Below are 14,268 nucleotides of genomic sequence, written 5' to 3'. Positions count from 1 at the left end.
CCAGAAGTACTGTCGGACGTGAAATATGTCGGGAAAAAAAAAAAGAACATGCAAAAGCCCCAGCAGTACCGCTTGAACCTCTACCCATTATAGGTACACCCTTTGAAAGAGTCGGTATGGACTTAATAGGGCCCCTACCTAGAACATCGAAAGGTAACCTGTATTCATTGGTTATCGTGGACTATGCCAGCAGATTCGAGGCGTTTCCCCTTAGGGCCCCTACCACCAAGAATATTGCAGAGAAATCCGTAGAGCTGTTTTCTCGGGTCGGCTTCCCCAAAGGAGTACTTACCGACCAAGGAACACCATTCGTGTCCCGCCTGATGAAGGTTTGCCGATCATTGGACATAGACCACTTCCGCACCTTGGTATACCACCCTTAGACGGACGGCCTCGTTGAGAGGTATAATCGATCCCTTAAGACCACACTGAAGAAAATGCTCAGCGTCGAAGGACAGGATTGGGACCGGCTCCTACCCCTTGACTTATACGCGTTACGTTCTCAAGTGCAAAGTAGCCTGGGATGCTCAGCCTTTGATTTGCTATATGGGCGACAGCCCCGATCCCTTCTGGAAATGACCAAAGATGTGTGGGAGGCCAAAGAAGAGGCCAATCAACGTTCACTGTTGGAATACACCCAACAACTAAAATCCAAGCTAGGAAAATTGAGGGATCTAGCTTATTTGAATATGGAGAAAAGTAGAGACAAACAAAAGAAATACTATGATAAAGGGAAAACGTGGAGGCATCTCTCCATTGGATACTGGGTGTTAGTAATACTGCCTTCTTCCACTCACAAGATACAAAGTGAATGGTTGGGCCCATACCAGGTAACAGAAACTATAGGCGACACTACTTGCCGGGTACAGACCACACCTAACAAGACGCAATGTTACCACAAACATGTTGAAGAAGTGGCTCAGAACTCCACAGAGAGCAGCACATCTCTCCTTGCCTACCAGCCCTTCTCAGAACTCCACTCTGGAAAAACTTGTGGTCAATTAAGAACTTTCAGTCCGAATGAGAGAGGACCTACAACAAACCCTACTCCCCTTTTCAAGCATTTTCTCGGATGTTTCAGGGAAGACTACCCTAACCGAACACAGAATTGAGACGCCAGTGAGCAAGACGGTAAAACTAAGACCCTACCGAATACCTGCAGCAAGGAGAGAGGACTTAAGAAGGGAGGGAAAGGAGATGTTGAAATTATGCGTCATACGGCCCTCCACCAGTGATTGGTCGTCCCAGATAGTGATGGTCCCAAAACCGGACGGATCAACACGCTTTTGTATGGACTTTCGCACCCCTAATGCCATCTCTACCTATGATGCCTAATCTATCCCGAGGGTAGATGAACTTTGGAAAAACTGGGCAAAGCCAAGTTCATCACCACATTTGACTTGACCAAGGGCTATTGGCAGGTGGCCCTCCGTGAAACAGACCGAAAGAAAACCGCCTTCTCAACCGATGCTGTGTTGTTCGAGTTTAATGTCCTTCCATTCAGTCTCCACGGGGCACCTGCCACTTTTCAAAGGCTGATTAACACCATACTCCAACCTTACCCCTCATTCTGCTCGGCATATCTGGACAATATTGTGTTCTTTAGTCCTACCTGGTCCGACCACTTGAAACACCTGGAAACCATTTTGCGTGCCCTCAGTAATGCAGGTCTGCACATAAATGCGAAGAAATCACGAGCAGCTTACCCACGAGTGAAATATCTTGGATATGTATTAGGTGATGGAGTGATTGCCACCAGCAGAAAAAGTGAAGGCCATAATGGATACATCATTCCCTACTAACAAACGGGAATTACGGCCTTCCTGGGCCTAATAGGTTACTATCAGAGGTTCATTCCCTAATTTGCAGAGCTAGCTACCCCTTTAACCTACCTTCTTCATAAAGAGGTACGACCATGACAGCTCATACATCCCTCCTCCAAAGTTTTGGAAGCTTTTGGTTCATTGAAACATGCTGTCATCTCAGGGCCCATCCTCATTTCTTCTGACTATAACAAAACATTTATCCTGTCTACCGATGCATCAAACTCAGGCCTAGGGGCAGTATGGTCACAAATAGGGGATGACTGTCTTGAGCATCCAGTGCTATACGTTAGTCGTACGTTGTTTCCCCGGGAATGTAAATACCCCACCATAGAGGGACTGTTTAGCTATTCCAGAACTCTCCCTATCTCTCTTTTTGTTGGTATATACCTAGCCGCGCATAGCTGTGAGAGCTGTTTTTACTGAGCAAGACTGTGTCCGCTCTTTTATATGATACTTTGTCTCCACATATTGCGTGCACCATGTCTAACCTGGGACTGACATATTCAGAGTCAGAAATAGCACATATTCTGTCAGACTCGAACCTATTTGCAGATCCGGCAATTTCACAAGTGATAGCTCACACTTCAGAGTGGGAAAAACTCACAGAATTGAAACGTGATAGAATACGCACAATTCTTCACGGCACGATTCTGAAACCATATCGCCTCAAAAATACCGCTCCTAGAGGGCTCCTTGTCACTAACGCTCCGTGCATCTTCCTGAATGATGCCACCTTTCGACAGGAATGGGCCATGATCACGTGGCATTGTACCCGCGACTTGTCTTGTGCTAATAATAAAAACAGCACTGAGATTTTCCGAGGCACTTATGGTAGAAATTCAGGAGACAGTCGAATTTCAAGACCACAGTCACTGGCTATAAGAAAAAGCTAGACGAGATCAATAAAGAGCTGAACGAATACAAGGAGAACCTCATGCAATCAAAGGTTACAAAGTTCAGAAGGATTTAAAGAAATTCGAATTTGAAAGAGTTTACCCCTACTCAGCAGCTACCTATATTCCACCCACAAGGAACCCTAGCAACACCGATCATTCGGACGAGGACTCCTCAAATAGTAGCGGGTCCAGCAACGGCTCCTTCAAAAAGGGCAGGAGAAGGGGCAACAGAGGTAATTGTAGCAACAGAGGAAGACCGGGTTACTTCAACCAACAACAAAGATGGCCACTATCCCCACAGATGGGAGGTGCTGCTCATCAATTTCCCTTTCAACAACCACCCTTCCCGGTGATGGGCTGGAATCCGGCATTCATGCAACCACCGGGTTTTCCCAACCAATACCAACAGCCTTTTTTAGAGAGGGGCAGACGAGGAAGAGAGGAGAGGGACCAACCAGGTGTCCTGGGAAGACGACGATCCCGTGGGCAACCACACACGCAGCAAGAACCCAAAACCGGGAACGAGCGGGCTGTGAGGCTTATAACTAATCTATCGGACAAGATACTGACCACAACTGAAACCAAGGTTCTTGAGAAAGGCATAGGGTTCGTCCCCACAGCCCGCCCAGACAAATTCAAGCTCCATTGTGAGCTTGCGGCCTTTTTCCGAAAACTCAAGCTCAAGTCATTCTTTGAAGGAAAAGAAGACCCCAACAAAGCAATTCGCAAAGGAGACACCGGATTAAGACTGGACTCCACCTTCACACCACCACCGCACACAGTCCCGGCAGCCATTACTGCTTTTGAGCAGGCTGTATTCCAAGATCTGGAAACTTGCCAGGATCCAACCACTTTTGGAAACTATAGCACTGCGGAACACAAGGCACTGCAGAGTCTCCAGAATGATCCGGACATTACTATCAAACCGGCGGATAAAGGCGGTGGCCTTGTGATACAAAACAAAGCGGACTATGACAGAGTTTGTCAAGTTCTTCTTGATGACAGAAAGAATTATATCCCTTTAACCAGGGACGCTACCACGGAACATAGGGCACGAATCACCATCCTAGTCAGAAAACCGGAGGAAGATCGGCAACTGTCCAAGAATGAGGCAGACTAAGTACCAGTGACAGTGTGATCCGATATTTTTACACATTACCAAAGACACATAAAAACAGGATGCCCCCCCCAGGATGACCCATCGTCTCTGGCATAGGCTCCCTGTTGGAACCCCTGTCATGATATTGTGACCACTATCTCAAACCAATTGTACAAAGCACACCAACTTATCTGAAGGACACCAAAAGTCTACTCCAACTCCTTCAAGACCTCACTTTCGCTGAACACACAGTGACACTTGTTACCTTAGACATCGAGAGCCTTTACACCAGTATCCCCCAGGACGATACCATCAGAGTCCTGGGGGAAGCTCTTGAGACGGTGGTCTTGAACTACCAGACATCTAAGGAATTAATTATTGATTGTGCCACACTAGCACTGAAAGATATTTTTTTCTCATACAAAGGACAGCTCTATCTTCAATGCACAGGTACATCCATGGGCAGTACTTTTGCCCCTAGTGTGGTGGGTTTGTAGGTCGCTGATTTCGAGGCCAAACATATCCTACCACCCAATGGTCCTTTCAGGCCTGCGATACAAATATGGAAACGTTATATCGACGACGTCCTGATGGTATGGACAGGTAGTGATGAACAACTGGCAGCCTTCCTGATATGGATCAACACCCTGGACCCAAACCTGAAATTTACTCACACCACCAGCAGAACGGAAGTGGTCTTCCTGGATGTGACAATCATAGTTACGGGAACCAATCTATCAACTAAAACACACTAAAAGCCAACTGCCAAAAATAATCTGCTTGAGTTCACGAGCTTCCACCCCCGCCCACTGAAAGAGAACCCACCGTATGGTCAATACCTACGAATTAGGCGCAACTGCACCGATGTACGAGACTTCAAGATACAATCACTTGGCCTAACTGAAAAACTGAAATCAAGAGGTTACGCACTGTCCACGCTGAACAAAGGCTATAAGAGAGCGCGCAATCAACCTCGAGAAGCCCTCTTGGAGGACAAGACCAACCACTCCGAGGACGTTCCACTCACTTGTGTAACCACATATAGTAGCCTCTCAAACACCATGAAAAAATCTATCAACAAGAATTGGAAAATAATATCGAGTATCAAGAAAACTTGGGAAAAAACTCTACTTTCATTCAAGAAAGGACGCAGTTTGAAAGACGCATTGTCCATACACGCCCCCGGGAGATAGCACCAGGAGCAAGACGATCTGTGGCAGACTCATGGGGTCTACCAAGAGTGACGGGGCATTTTCCATGCTCAATTGTAGCAACATCACTAACCGACTGTTCGAAAAAGAACAGAGGTGGGTTTATAGATTGGGGACCCACCTCACTGGACTGAATGATGAAATTCCGTGGAACTCTGTATTAAGATAATATTCTGCTAGCTCCAGTGGGAGATTAATAGACCTCCACTGTATATCAAACTAAACATTTTTTGCTCTCTAGCTGTTAATGATACGACGCTTTCTCTGTCAATGCCAATGCCTACCCCCTGCAGGCTGACCCTCAATACCGCACCCCCAACCATTTGTGGGATGGTGATATTTGACCTTCCCGCATGCCATTCATTAGGGGTAACTCACCCCATACAGTCATGGTCAAAGTGCATTAGTAAGTACGATCCGCGCTGCACTTTTGGCGCGTGATCTACACCTTCTGGGGAGTAATCGTTTACCTCTCCCGGACTATCTAACTTTTGCATCCCCACTTACCAACGATTCGCCCCCCTGGGAACTATCTTCACTCTACATTGTTCAGTCTAAACAAATAAAAAAAACTAGCCACTTACAACATCTGTCACAGTGTCCTGGTACCAACGCGTCACCTATGGATTATAGAATTTTCTTAATGACATACTGCGAGCCAATGGGCGCCCGGTGTAATGTGCTTCACTTTCCAGCCTAATAAAGTTAGCGCGTCTTGTATCTGACGTTCACTTTTTGGGATAGTGGACTATCGCTCTAGTCTTGTAGCGTGTTGGTACCATGTGACCTCTGTTTCCTCGGCAACGCTAATTTCCATTACAAGCTTTGCTCACAAGTCCGACCCTTCCTTGACGCAGGCCCCATGTGACCTCTGCCGTCATGACATGATTCCATCTCCCATTGGCTCAACCTACGGCACTCCACCCACCATCAACGCGGCCCGCCCCCGGAAACGAGCCGCTCCACTTTCAGAATCACTTTTAAACAGTTCCGCCGGCCCCGCTCCTGATCGTCGGGGTCCGGTCTGAGGGTATCGCAGGTATACAGAGGGTTCCTAGCGTCGAGGGCGTAAGTAAATGCTTGGATATTGGTGGATCACATACTGGCGGCACCTCGCTAGGCTAAGTACCGTTTTGCCTATTTCCTGACTTGATTATGTCTTTTCTTCCTTTACCAAGGGTGTGCCAATTACGCTACCACCCCCCTCCCGTGACCCATGGTGTACCCTGAACACACCATATAAGTTAGACATTTTAACTTTTACCATACCAGTGACAGGACCACAGACCATTTGGTCCATTGATCCTGAATAGGAACACGAGCATCCTTTTTAACCCACAACTACCACATTTTTACTATTTTCACGTGTAGCTCACCACACTTCCCAGTGACTAGTGGTTAGCTGCCCAGGGACTGAGGTTGGTGTTAATGATACAGTTATAGCACCACCATTGTCCACCCACAAAAAATGGAGCACCATGGATTTACTTATGTGAATAAGACGGGCCACTAATTGTTTGTCTAGTCCTATATGTAGGTCTATGTCCCTTTATTTCCACAGGTGCAGAAACCTAACTTTGTAAGCCTCCTAAACCAGGAGTAACTGAGAAGAGAATCCTCTTCCCGTTTGCACTTTTTTTCACCACTTTTCACTATTCACGTCCCTAGGTCAGGGTGGGCCTTAGCGTGCTCATACCGCCAGGGTTTAGTACACTCTTAGTCCTGATGAATGCCTGGTAATTTTACACTGTTTCGAAGGCAGAAACATGTTGACTGACAAATAACTAACTTTGGAAATAACCACACAATTAATTTTGGACTACTTTCCTACACCTAATTTTAAATATATGTCCTCGTGATCTAATAATAAATATTTTTAGGATACACTGAAGACATTTTTTAATCCCCTCACCACAATATAATTTATTTTCACTGCACGCCCGAACGCACAACGCCTGCTCCGCAGTAGACCTGGCGTCGGCCTCTTTAGTGGGGCTCAATGATGAAGGATGTCACCACCAGGTGGTGAGTGAGGGCTTTCTTAACTGACCTAAGTGAGGCCAGTTTCCTGTTCTTCTGCTGGCGTTTGTGGTCTTTCAAACACCAGAGGACACTCTTTTCTTGTTTAAATATCTATTAAATGGGCCATTGACAAATTACAATATTATCTAGAAGGTAAATCGTTTATCCTGTACACGGGCCATGCCCCCTTACGCTGGATGCATCAGAACAAATCCCAGAACCCTCGGGTACTCCACTGGTTTTTGTACCTGCAGCCATATGCCTTTGAAGTGCGCCATCACAAGGGGACTGACAATGGGAACGCTGATTTCTTGTTCAGGGTCACTCCTCTCCCCGATCGGGAGAATTCAGGGGTGAGGTGTGTGGCGGGGTGTGCTTGCCTAGCGGACAGACAAGACAAGCAACTGACTGGTGGTCTACTATACCTGTCTCCCCCACTCTTGTTCCATTCCAGCACAATGAGTGTAAAACGGAGGACAAAACGTTATTGCTCCCAGTAAACCCCGAACAGGAGGACGGCTTCTTTAACTGCGGGTTGACGTCAGCCCGCACCCGGCATTATCTGCGGACACTTCCTGGTTCCCGTCGTGTCCCAATACCGGAGTACAGAAGAAGTGGCGTATTGGAGAGTTGGAGGTAACGAGAGGACCAGCAAGAGAAAGTGACGGAGACCGTGGAAACTCGCAACAAAGCCAGGAGGCCATCGACTCCGCGACTGGCCGTGCCACGCCCCTGGAGGAGCGTGGCTCGACCAGGTACGGAGCAAGTTCTCGGGGTGGGAAGGAAGGAGTGCAGTCCGACCACCGAGATACCAACCCCCACCAATTTGTAAATAATCCTTCAGCACCTCCACACGAGCACAGTCCCTACCCCTTTCTCACGTCTCACATAGAGCACTGTGGGTGGTGTTTCTCCTACCTTCTTCGTCCCTTACAACCTGGGCTCTGAAAGCAAGAGTCCAGATACTTCTTTTTTGTTCCTTCTTTTCCATTCCAGCCTGAAACTGCTCGCATCCCGGACGGATCCTCGAGACCCCGGACCCTAAGTGTCAGACCACGTCCAGTCGAGCAAACCTAGTTCCATGGAGAGAAGGGAGAGAACAACGCCTACCAGGGATCCTGACACTTTTTCCAAGGAGAGGCGGACTCCGAAACAAAAACGTAAATTTGGAAAAATAAAACCATATTTGACTCGACCTGGCCTACGTCCCATTCATTCCTCACCACAACATTCAGTTTAGTTAATTAAGTTAAAAATAAGTTTGAAGATTTGTGTAAAGTCGATTAGTTACCCTTCTGCCACCTCTACTGCTTAGTCTTTGTTAAACTCTTAAATACAAGGTTTGAGATTAAATATCAGGTAAAGTGAATAAAATATAACAATACAATAAATACACTTACCCTTTGTTTCCGTGCATGATTCCGTCTCTTGAAGAACAGGATCAGTTTTTTCCTCATCACCTGGTTCCTGGAGGAAAAACAAACCAAAATCGAAGTCTGTACAAGGTAAGTTACGGGGTGGTATATTAGTTAAGTGGCAGACAAAAATATGGACTCCTCTTCCAAGAAATACCGCTAAGACGACCAGGATAGGTACAAAATAAAAATTACAAAACTGTATTTAGCCTTGTACACATGGTGGGTATTTTGAAAGATGAGACTTTCCTTCCTCTTGTAACTATTGCTCCAACTGGTCATATGAGGTGCGGACTTGGCACAGTTTACACAATACATAGGAAGTGATCGCAGATTGCAAAGCCAGGTGCAACATTTATTAAAATGTATTTGTTTATACAATCAGTGCAACAGGAGTCATCATTTAAAAAGATCTAGATAGCCAGTTGCATCAAGGTGCAATTGCTAGATCTAATTTGTACAGGTATTGTCAACTTTTTCACCTAGACGCTTCGGCAACCTTTCATATCACACACAGAATGTGGCGGCGATTACCACCAGTGGATTTTTCCTTGAGTGTGCCAAGGTTTCTTCACTTTAACATTTGTATTCAGTAAACAGTGTAGCGGCGCTTGGAAACAGCCTGTATGAGCAGCTACAGAGTTTACTTAAAACTCTTCAGTGTTTGTTGCTGCTACCCACACTGATGTTGATCTGATGATGTGCAGGTCCTGATCAGGGACATTTCTTCCAACAAAAGCATAAACCCTTCAATATTTCATGGAGAATGGAAGCAGGATACTATCCGAATGGGTGTCAAGGAGAGAACAATTCCAAAACTCAATATGAAATGATTTTGTAGTCAAACTTTGCAACAATCATCTAACATTGCTCATATTACAAGTACACCATAATCAAGTTAGGTATTCCACACAATCCCTACAATTGCATAAAGTCTGAACAAAGAGCCACATGTTCAGCATCTTCCTCTATCCCCACACAGTAGAGCCCAACAGCAGGTCTTCTAATCCACACATTCTACTGCAGTAGATTTCAGAATCCCTACATCATCAAGTCACAACAACAGTACGCTCTGCATCCAGATCTCCATAACCAGAATTAAAGCATGATCTGGAATACAGGAACACAGCATGTTCTAAAGTGAATAAGCAGAAAATCCATGCTCTCTAAAAGATATGGAACGTACAAAATAGCAGTCTAACATGCACACATTGATCTATTCAATTGAGACAACCAACCTAAATTATTGCTATTTATTTTTCACAATTACATTCGACGCTCATTTTGATTTACACTTCATGGCACCTTTCAAGAGATTAATAGGATTCTATGCAAATTTAACATGATTCTCTAGAGAGGACTACAAAGCACTAATGATGCTTGCAGAATACAATCTTCCTTCATATATTTTGAGTACTACAATATTTAGTGTAACTCAAATGCTATAATCCCACTGTCCTTGTATTGAAAAGTGCCCAGTTCTTACTCCTATGCTAACTACTCCTCAAATCTCGCTAAAGCACCCAAGAAGAAGCTTGAGCCCCATACAAAAGATCATAAAGCAACAATGTATATACTGAAAATTTTAATAGTAGTAGAAATGTACAAGTTACTTACCTTCGGTAACAATTTATCTGGTAGAGACAATTCTAGCCGCAGATTCCTTAACATAGAATTATCCCCAAGCGTGAGACTGGATCCGGAAAATATTTATTTTCCCAGCATCTCTGCGTTCCGGGGGGCGGTACCGTGTGACTCCACCCTGACGTCGTCTGCGGGCGTGACGTCAGCGAGGTCACATAAGCCCCGCCCCAGCGCGCTGACATCAGTTTTCTTCAGAGAACTTTTCCACACCACAACAAGGAGCCATCACAAACAAAAACTGTGAGAATATAGGAAAAGTGTGTGAAACAGCAGACAAACACTAGGGAAAGAAGCGAATGTAGGGGGGTCGGGGGGACAGCCCAGTCGGGAAAGTGCCAAGCACCGTGGCACCAAAAGTCATAGAAGGAAAGAGTAGTCACATCCACTGCAAAGCAACCCTGCAAACAAATACAACATTCTCTCTGGAGACAAGAAAAACATATGAAAAACTGTGCAGCATACAAAAAAGCCTGCAACCACAGCCCATTAACAGTGAAAGACAGAAGAGCAACAATCAATCAATCAAGGAGGAGTGAAAGAAGGCACCCGCAGAAGACAAAGCACCCAGAGGCAGGCGAGTGCAGAAGAGCAAGCTAAATGCACTCTCAGAACAGGAAGAAAGGGTGAGTCGTGAAGGAATCTGCAGCTAGAATAGTCTCTACCAGATACATCGTTATCGAAGGTAAGTAACTTGTACATCTGATAGAGACTACTAGCCGCAGATTCCTCAACGTAGAATAGATACCCTAGCCATACCCACAGGGAAGGAGGTTCTGCGAGAGGACCCCACCAGCCTGGACATAACAGAGGGTCCCATAGCGGATTAGTCCGATGGACAGGGCGAGGAGCCCTGTCCTCCCAGGCAAGGGGAACCCCTATAGTCAGAACACCACCGATCCCAAGGGGGATGCGGAAAGAAGAAAGGAATAAAGAAGAGGAAGCCCGTTCACACTCCGCAGAGGAAACAGGGGCAAGGCAAAGGGAGGCCGAAGCACCCCCACGCCTACATCAGGCAACAAAAACCCTCATCCAGGGCCAAGGTAAAGAAGAGGAAGAAGCTCAACCTAGAGACACCAAGAGACGAGGCAGAAAGAGGGCAAGTCCCTCCTCCCCCCACGAGGAACACATCCGCGAAGAGGGCAGATGATCCCACCACAGATAGTAGTCAATAGACCAAACAGAACAGCGCCTACAGCAAAACAGGAGGCTGAAGTAGAAAGAGCAGCCTAGAGACACCCAGGAAGACCGGGCAGGGTGCGCCTGAAGGAGGAACAGAAATCTATCTCAGTCCTTAAGACAGAGAGCCAGAAGGCGAAGGCGGCCCCGGACACACCTCAGGAAGGGGTCCTCACACTTGACATAAAAAGACGTGGAACCAGAGCCATGACGCCAGGCCGCAGACGGCAGCACAGCGATCCCGGAGAATGGCACCCCGAGGCGCCGCCAAAGGCATTCCGACCACCTTGAAGGGAATTGCACCTGCAACGTACTCAAACACCAGGGAGAGCAGAGACCCGAAGGCGACCACAACTTCCGAGCACAGAACAAGCTATATAACAGCTACCACTACCCCACCAGCGGTATGTTAGTCCCAAGACATGGGAACTCTCTTAGGAAGAAACTTCCGCAGCAGAGGACAACAGAAAGAACCGCGCAAAAAAAGCTCAGCAGAAGGCTGGTCAAGCAGCCAAATGCAAACAGAAGGCCTAATCGAAGGGCCAACCTGGTGAAGATAATCCAAGCAAAAACACACGGCAAAAAGGGCCGGCCAGCAGCCAACAGAGCCACAGTCCCAATGAAAGAGGACTCTTAGGCACATGAATCACACAGATCACACAAATGGGGCGACCTGCCCCAACGAAAGAACAGCTCCCAAGAACCAGATCAACCTATAGGTCACTAAGGGGGAGGAGAAGGAGGAGGACGACGACGACTAGGAAAAGGAGGAAGAGGAGGAGGCCGAAGCTCTGCCAAGAACCTCCAGATGGCGGAGTCTGCCGAGGCGTGGAACAAAAGAGTGCCAATCAAGGGAAGATCCACCAGCCGTTCCCGAACATTTTCCTGGGAAAACACTGTCCCGAAGCCAAGTATGGCGGCGAAGGGCAACCGAAGACGCCGAGGCACGGCCAAGCACCTCCTAGATGTCCAGAGCGGAGCGATGAATAAACACTGCGGTGCTGCAAGTCAACACCAGCACCCTCCTGAGACGCTGCAGATCCAAGGGACTCAGAGTCCCACAAGCAAGAGGTGGCCCTAGCCAACACACAAAGTGTTAAGGGCGCCCACTGGCAGAGGGGTGGAGGGAAAGGCACACCAGGTCACGCGGTCCTGGAAGGTGCCGGTGCAGAAGGTGTTGGGGCACCGGATCCCCCGTGGCGGGTGCCCCCAAGCGCCCATCAGAGAAGAACGGAGCGAACCCTCAAAGGGAAGCAGCAGCTCCCTCCAACCAGAGCCCTGGTGAAGAACCTCCAAAAGATGATCTGCGGGGAAATGAGCAGCCGGATCACCCATGCGCAGAAATCCCACAGCCGTGGAAACAGCACGAGCAAAGGCAGCACCCACTTCTGTAGGGCCCCGCAGTGAGGAAAGCAGCTCCTCTGTTGGTGACGGCTGCAAGCTAAGGCGGCCATCCCCTAAGCCACAGCTTTCCAAACTTTTCATGTTGGTGACACACTTTTTCTAGATGGGTCATTTAGCGACACGGTAATTGAGTGTAGCGAGCAAGCCCGAACTACCTACAGAGGCTTTGGTGGGGCGGCTGGGGAGGGGGGCGGATTGTTACCCTCGAGAACATTTTGAAAAAAAAGAGTGGGCAAATGGTGCATTTTCAAGCAAATTTGAGAACGCAGGAAGGTTAATTAAGCAATTGTGAATCTGTTCTAACAAAGACAGTGACTGGCAAAACTGTCTATATTTTTGCTCTCTCCTAGGATGGAAGTGTGGGTTACACTGTTAAAATTCTGGCTCTGGAACAATAGTGGTAATTGTTTTTAATGTGTGGTCATCAATAGAATAATGCACATAATCCACCCTTGGAAAAATGCCAGCCATTTCATAAGAGCAGTAATTCTTGACAACTTGTGGGCACCCTGGGGCTACACGCTCTGCTAACCCCTGGTAAATTGATGAGCCTCACATAATGGTACTATTACTCAAAAACATGTGGAAAGCAATGGTACGATGCTCCTTATCAACGCCATGGAAAAGAGATCGTCATTTGCATGATAGCAGTATTTTTTGGCTACAGGTGGACATCTGTGGTATGAAGCTCGCCACTAGTAAAACCATGTGTGGCACAACGGTTGCAATTCCTGTAATGTTGCGTAAGGACAGCTTTGGCGGTGTGGCGTTATTTACAGTCTAAGTCTCTAAGACTGTGGCCCACAAGCTATCAACAGTTGCAAGCAGATTCATGCCACCCAGAGTTTACTGCATTTCCTCTTTAGATCAACTGACGGGTCGTTCTTTCTGAAGAGAACCTTTACTATGCCCTATTTGGGGCAATGATGACCCCAGTGCAAAACCCATGGAACCTCGATAGACTGGAAATGTAAGGCCCGGCACATCGAACCTTCCTTACACAAAGCCACCACGACCGACAGAGCAGGACTCGCAGACTGAGAGCGTGATACCCATGTCATAATAAGACATATTTTGATGCCCAGTACTTAAACACTGTCAACTGGGTGTACAATATTGTGACAATAGACATTGATGGCATACTCTTGGTACACTTAAAACTTCACAGTAGATGTGCTCTACTGTGAAGTTTAAGTGTACCGATATTCATTGTACAATGCCGCCTTGCTGGCCACTTGTTGATGCACCTCGCATTTTTCTAATGTTCAGTAAATAATTTAAGTAGTTTTACCTCATGGTTGCGGGAGCGCCCGTGTGTCTCCGCGGCTCAAACAGACCGCATAGCCCAGCTCACCTCGGTGGCATCCAGGCTGTGCTCCCACGCGTTTGCTCTTCTTTTCTGAGCAGCCTGTCCTGTCAAAACTGCGCCGTACCAAGCGCTTGGAATGGCATTCGTTGCGTGCAGCAAAGGGAACGAGGCTGCGCACATGATCGCCTAATGGTCCCCATCTCCATCCTTCCTCCACGTACTGCGTCACTGACATGGACAGTCCATCTTGCTCAATTAGTGAATTT

At 47.2% G+C, this 14,268-nt stretch overlaps 1 protein-coding gene across 20 annotated transcripts in view; it reads right to left on the bottom strand.

The window, feature by feature from the left end:
• NCOR1 (nuclear receptor corepressor 1) overlaps positions 1 to 14,268 on the bottom strand; it is a 1,907,529-nt gene that overhangs the window by 1,595,928 nt on the left and 297,333 nt on the right. For all 20 annotated transcript variants that reach the window (XM_086955042.1, XM_086955041.1, XM_086955040.1 and 17 more), the window contains exon 10: positions 8,455 to 8,521. In XM_086955042.1, the coding sequence (XP_086811168.1) occupies positions 8,455 to 8,521 (67 nt within the window). The remainder of the gene's footprint in view (positions 1 to 8,454; positions 8,522 to 14,268) is intronic.

The sequence above is a fragment of the Lissotriton vulgaris genome, chromosome 2_1, assembly GCF_964263255.1.
Source record: "Lissotriton vulgaris chromosome 2_1, aLisVul1.2, whole genome shotgun sequence".
NCBI lineage: Eukaryota > Metazoa > Chordata > Amphibia > Caudata > Salamandridae > Lissotriton > Lissotriton vulgaris.
The sequence above is the reverse complement of the archived record's forward strand: the minus strand, read 5'-3'. Positions and strand labels throughout refer to the sequence as shown.